Raw genomic sequence first — 6,407 nt, 5'->3', positions numbered from 1 at the left:
TCAGTTTAAGCCCCTGAGTTTTGATATGGTAGTAGGGAGCGAAAGAATACCAATCGGGGTGGCGGATATTGCCGACATGCTCGGAGTGCCGCAGGGCGAGCTACAGATTGATGAGGGGAATTTAAATACGAGCCAAGCCCGCGATGTGCGGACCCACTTTCTATGTGGTCGGGTAGCCCAGTGGAAGCGAGGGGAGAGAGGGCAAGGTTTGAGCGTGACCAACTTAACCCCGGAGTACCGGGTACTCCACCACATCTGCACCCATAACGTGTACCGAAGACTGATTAACCGCACCGAGTGCTCCCACTATATGGTGGAGTTCTTATATCAGGTGGGGCGTGAGGTAGACATGTACCTTCCCAGTGTGGTACTTTACCAGATTGTGTGGGCCGCACGAGCTACGAGGAAGAGTGCATGCCTCCCGTTTGGTCGCCTGCTCTGTCAGTTGGCCGAAGAATACGGGATACATGAATCAGACGAAAATCCTGTTCCGACACAACTGCTGGGTGATGACGTGTTAAACAGCTTGAGGGTAGGTCCCAAGCAGCGATAAGCCCACATCGACCGATATGGAGACCCCGTCGAAGAAGAGGATGACAGCGATGGGGATGAAGAGGAAGAAAGTGAGGGCGAGGATGAGGCCGAAGCACCTGAAGGGCATAAGGGGGCTGAAGAGGCGGAAGGAGCTGAGGAAATTGAAGGAGATGGAGGGGAGACACCTATCGCTCAAGACGTACTTGGGCGCTTGGGTGCACTCGATTCTAAAATGGCCAGGATCGAGGAGAACCAAGCAAGGATTGAGGAAAACCAAGTAAGGATTGTGGAAAACCAGACAAAGCAGGACAAGTGGAATAAGAAGATGTACTGAGCCACAAAGCCCTCATTTGTTGTAGTAAAGGGGAAGAAGCGCCGCCACTTTCGCCCGACTCGGACAAGTAGCACCACGACCCTATTGATGATTAGTAGTCTGTTTTAAGTTCTTTAGGTCTAATCTTATGTACTGACGGATGCGTAGGTCTTTTGCTTAACTAGCTTGTATTTTTTTTTCGATTAACATATCTAGTAATCTATATAATCCATATTGTAGCATGTAACTGGCCATGTTAATGGCATTTTGAAATTAATGCTAATGTATAGATCGACTTGAAGTTTTCTTTGTTAGAAATGTGTCTCGCTTGTGTTGTGGTTATAGTCATGAATAACAGGCTATAGGTTTGGTATGCCTAGTGTACGCGATGTGCTAGTGACTAATACTTTAAGGGATTTCTTTTTAGGGAATGCCTCCGCGATCGGAGGGTCGATATATCCGCCTTTCTCATGGTGACCTAGTCGATAGGGACCTCCTCCCTGACGAACAACAAGGCCCCCAAGGGGGGAACGGTTCCCAAAACACGGGTAGCAGTACCCAAGAGGCGGCCCCGAATGCACCGCCATTGCAAGCCGTAGCACCCGTACCTCCTCCGCCACAGGCCATGGATCAAATGGGCCAGATGTTGCTTCTCATGCAACAACAACAGCAAATCATGGCCTCAAATATGCAACAGCAACAACAGATGATGGCCACTGTGATGGGAGCCTTGGCCCAGAATTTAGACATGCTGCAACCCGAAGCACCCGGCTTAGCCACGCCCGCGACCAATACGAATAACCTATATGAGCGATTCCAGCGGTATAGGCCGCCTACTTTCACCGGCACCCACCACCCTGAGGAAGCGGAATATTGGCTCAACCGAGTCACCAAGCTATTGCGGCCTCTCCATTGTATACAAGCAGAGAATGTGGAACTCCTCTCCCACCTCTTTGAAAAAAAGGCAGATTTGTGGTGGGAGAGTGTTCTCCATTCTATTCCCGAGTGCCACATATGGACGTGGGAGGTGTTCGAGGCCCGCTTCAACGAAAAGTATCTTCTTCAGACGTACCAGTATGAGAGAAAAAATAAATTCCTCCGCCTCCAACAAGGGGGGATGACCGTAGCACAGTATGAGAATCGTTTTACTGAGTTATCACGTTTACCGAGTTGTCGCATTATGCTTCAGAGATGATCGCCAATGAGGCGATTCACAGCGAGACTGAGGAGTGGCATTCACTCCAAGATGTGCTGTGCTAGCATCAGAACATATGCCAAGCTCGTCAAGATGTCGATACAGGCATAACAGGATGAGGAGCGTGTCTCATGGACCCGTTCATGCTGGGGCTATGAAACATGATGGAAGGCCCGTCCTCTTCGTTTGCAGGAAAAAGGTCGTGCCCTAACTCTTCACCCCGACTGGCTGCCACACCGGCCCCTTCTATACGACCTGCCCAGACATGTAGCTACTGTAAGAGGGTGGGTCACTCTGAGCCTTATTGTTTTACTAAGATGAGGGACCTCAGCTTCACGCCGCCACAGTGCAACAATAAGCCCCCATAGCAGGCCTTACAGATTCTGCCCCTACGAGCAATGGGGCTTAGTTAGCAGTTTCACCGTCCACCACCACCTCAAGTTAGACCGCCACAATGGCCCATGCAGCGGCTGAACTTTCCACAGCAGGCACGGGTGCATGCCTTAGCGGTCGAGGGCCAAGATGCGGCAGTCCCCACTCCTACGGCCTTTGAAGTGACGACCCACATTCAAGGTACTCCCATATTTCTTTTAGTGGATACCGAGTCCACTGCTTCTCTTATATCGCATGCAACTGTCAAGCATCTAGGTCTACGCCCTAGCCCCTTTGTAGGGATAAAGATCATTGCCGCCGCCGGTACTTTCTCAGGAGCAACGAAGATATGCCATGATTGCCCCATCGACTTGGGATGCAAGGTGGCACTTGTGGATTTGATAGTGACCAAGATCTTCTATTATGACGTCATCCTGGGCATGGACTGACTGACAGTGATGAAAGCAGAAATCGATTGTGACACACTGACAGTGAAGATACACGAGGACGACGACACTTCCCTCACAGTTTTGGTCCAGGTCAGCTACGATCGCAGGATTTTATGTTATGCTTCATTGGAGGACGGTTATGATGGGCCCTCAATAACATTCACACCCGTGGTCTGAGATTTTAAGGACATATTTAAAGCTATACCTGGACTTCCTCCTCGATGTGAGATAGACTTCACGATCGATCTGGTTCCGGGTGCCAAGCCCATCTCCTTGCCTACTTACCACATACCCCCATGTGAGATGGAAGAACTGTGGTCTCAAATCGACAATTTACTAGAGTCAGGTTTCATCCGACCCAGTGTATCGCCATGGAGAGCCCCGGTCCTATTTGTAAAGAAAAAGGACGGCTCTTTACGACTATGTGTGGATTACAGAAGATTGAACCAAGTGACGATTCAGAACAAATACCCGTTACCCAGAATCAACAATTTATTCGACAAGCTGAGGGGTGCTCAATACTTCTGAAAGATCGATTTACAATCAGGGTACCATCAGTTGCGAGTTAGGGACGAGGATACACAGAAAACAACTTTCAGAACTTGCTTCGGCCATTATGAATTCCTAGTTATGTCGTTGGGGCTCACTAATGCCTTGGCGGTATTTATGGATCTCATGAACATGGTCTTTAGGCCATTCTTATACAGATTCGTTATCGTATTCATCGATGACATATTGATCTATTTAAAGAGCCGTGAAAAACATGAAGAACATTTGAGAGCGGTCCTAAAAACACTTAAGAAGAATCAGCTGTATGCGCAATTCAGAAAATGTGACTTCTGGAAGGAGGAGGTCAAATTTCTGGGACTTGTAGTATCTAAGGAAGGAATATCTGTGGATCTCGCTAAGGTAGCGGCGGTACAAGATTGGAAGCAACTGAAGTCGGTTACGAAAGTGCGAAGTTTTCTCGATCTCGCAGGCTATTATCGAAGATTCATTAAAGACTTTTCGAAGATAGCCTGACCGCTATCCTAGCTTACGGGGAAGGATTTTAAATTTGCATGGAATGAGAAGGCGGAGGCGGCCTTCCAAGAGTTGAAGGACAAACTGACGTCAACACCTGTGCTTGTGCTACCTGAGCAAAGGATAAGTACACCGTCTATACTGACGCTTCTCGTGTGGGCTTGGGATGTGTATTCATGCAAAGGGATAGGGCAATTGCTTATGCTTCTCGACAGTTAAGGAAGCATGAGAATAACTACCCTACACATGACCTCGAGCTTGCGGTGGTAGTTTTCACATTGAAGATATAGAGACACTATTTTTATGGTGAGGAGTTTGAGCTCTTTTCTGATCATAAGAGTCTCAAATACATCTTCACCCAGAAGGACCTGAACATGAGACAGCGTCATTGGATGGAAACGTTGAAGGACTTCAAGTTCGATCTCTCATATCACCCTGGCAAGGCCAATCTGGTGGCAGACGCCTTGAGTCGCAAAAAGATAATCGAATTTGTTGCCCCACTAATGGTGAGAGAGTGGGATATGGTGGAATTTGTTCGGGACTTTGACATGAAGCTAACCATGGAGGAGCCGTACGGGGTCATAGCCCATATTCAGGCCCAGCCCCTGGTTGACAGTAAGATCATTGAAGCCCAGGAGGGCGATGAGTTATTGAAGAAGATGAGGGAAAGAGCAAGGAACAATGGGAAGTCTGAGTGGAGGATCGGTACCGATGGAGGGTTGCGGTACCGAGGCCGTCTTTGTATTCCAAACCTTCAAGGACTACGAGAAGAAGTCCTAAATGCTATTTATGACTCCAAGTTAGCGATGCATCCTGGTAGTACCAAAATGTACTAGGATTTGAAGTGAAATTATTAGTGGGACAACATGAAGAAGGAACTAGTAGAGTATGTGTCCCGATGCCTCACGTGTCAACAAGTTAAAGCCGAGCACCGCCGAGCCCTCGGCCTATTGCAGCCCATGCCCATTGCCGAGTGGAAGTGGGACTTTATATCCATGGACTTCATTCCGGTTTGCCCAAGACAAGGAAGGGGCATAACTTGATATGGGTGATTGTGGACAAGCTAACTAAAGCAACCCATTTTCTGCCAATCAAGACATCTAGCTCCACTGATGACTTGGCCAAGATATATATCAAGGAAATCGTGCGACTCCATGGTGTCCCGTTGGAAATTGTGTCAGACTGAGACACACGATTCACGTCGATCTTCTGGACCCGCATCCAAGAGGCCATGGGAGTGAAGTTGAAGTTTAGTACCGCTTTCCACCTGCAGACAGATGAGCAAACCGAGCTAGTGAACCAGATTTTGGAAGACATGTTGCGGGCTTAAGTTCTGGACTTTTAGGAGAGTTGGGACGATTGTCTCTCATATGCCGAGTTTGCCTACAACAATAACTTCCAGGCTAGCATCGGTATGACGCCTTACGAGGCTTTGTATGGGCGTCCGTGTCGAGCCCCGCATTGTTGGGAGGAAATTGGCGAGAAGAGTTTGCTAGGACCGGATTTGGTGCGGATCACGACCGAGAAGATTGGAATTATCCGGCACCGCCTCTTGACGGCTCAAAGCAGGCAGAAAAGCTATGCCGACACAAGGCGGAGAGACTTAGAATTTGAAGCTGGGGACCACGTATTTCTCAAGATCTCCCCAATGAAGGGCGTTTTACGCTTCAGCAAGAAGGAAAAGATCGCACCGTGGTTCATCGAGTCATTCCAGATTTTGGACCGAGTTGGTGCGGTTGCCTATCGCTTGGCCCTACCCACGCCTCTAGCCGGAGTGCATAACGTCTTCAACGTATCAATGTTGAAGAAGTACGTCCCCGATCCTTCGCATATCATCAAGTGGGAGCACGTGGAGCTTAAGAAAAATGCCACATACATTCTTCGACCCACTCGAATACTTGATAAGAAGGAGCAGGTCCTACGCAACAAGGTCATCCCATTGGTCAAGGTACTATGGACCCATCACGATGAAGAAGAGGCCACTTGGGAGATGGAAGCAGAAGTCCACAAGCATTACCCAAGCCTGCTTCAGTAATATGAACATGTACAAATTTCGTGGATAAAATTTATTTATAAGGGGGGAAGATTGTAACATCCCATCCAGCCATAACTGTGCTGGGGCGTCCACATAGGATTTGCCGCAGGACCGTTCGATTGTACTACTCGTGGTGAGGTACCACAAGCTAATTAACCTAGGATTAGCCCATTAGAATAAACCAAGTGGGTCATGGCAAGACCGAGTGCGGGCCACCAAGCCGGATGGCCGTTTACACTTAGCAACAGCACGTACGGGCTATACCGCGACACGAAAAGGTCAGAAAATTATAAAATTTTAGGGAAGTATAGATCTCACTGGGCTTCGGGACCATCGCGGACCACAGAACCGGTGGTCACCCAAAAGTGGGATCTGGCACTGGCTAAACGTACCCCACTAATGCCAGGATCGGAATCTAGCACTTGCAAATGAAACCAAGATACCATACTATTCAGCCGTCGGATCTCTTCTACATTTATGGTGAAG

At 48.5% G+C, this 6,407-nt stretch overlaps 1 protein-coding gene across 1 annotated transcript; it reads left to right on the top strand.

The window, feature by feature from the left end:
* The first annotated feature begins 4,278 nt into the window (after positions 1-4,278).
* Positions 4,279-4,722, top strand: LOC131232333 (uncharacterized). The gene has a single exon (XM_058228567.1). The coding sequence runs from the start codon at positions 4,279-4,281 to the stop codon at positions 4,720-4,722; it is 444 nt and encodes a 147-aa protein (XP_058084550.1).
* Positions 4,723-6,407: the final 1,685 nt, after the last annotated feature.

The sequence above is a fragment of the Magnolia sinica genome, chromosome 18, assembly GCF_029962835.1.
Source record: "Magnolia sinica isolate HGM2019 chromosome 18, MsV1, whole genome shotgun sequence".
NCBI classification, from domain to species: domain Eukaryota; kingdom Viridiplantae; phylum Streptophyta; class Magnoliopsida; order Magnoliales; family Magnoliaceae; genus Magnolia; species Magnolia sinica.
This window is presented reverse-complemented; position numbering and strand designations above follow the sequence as displayed.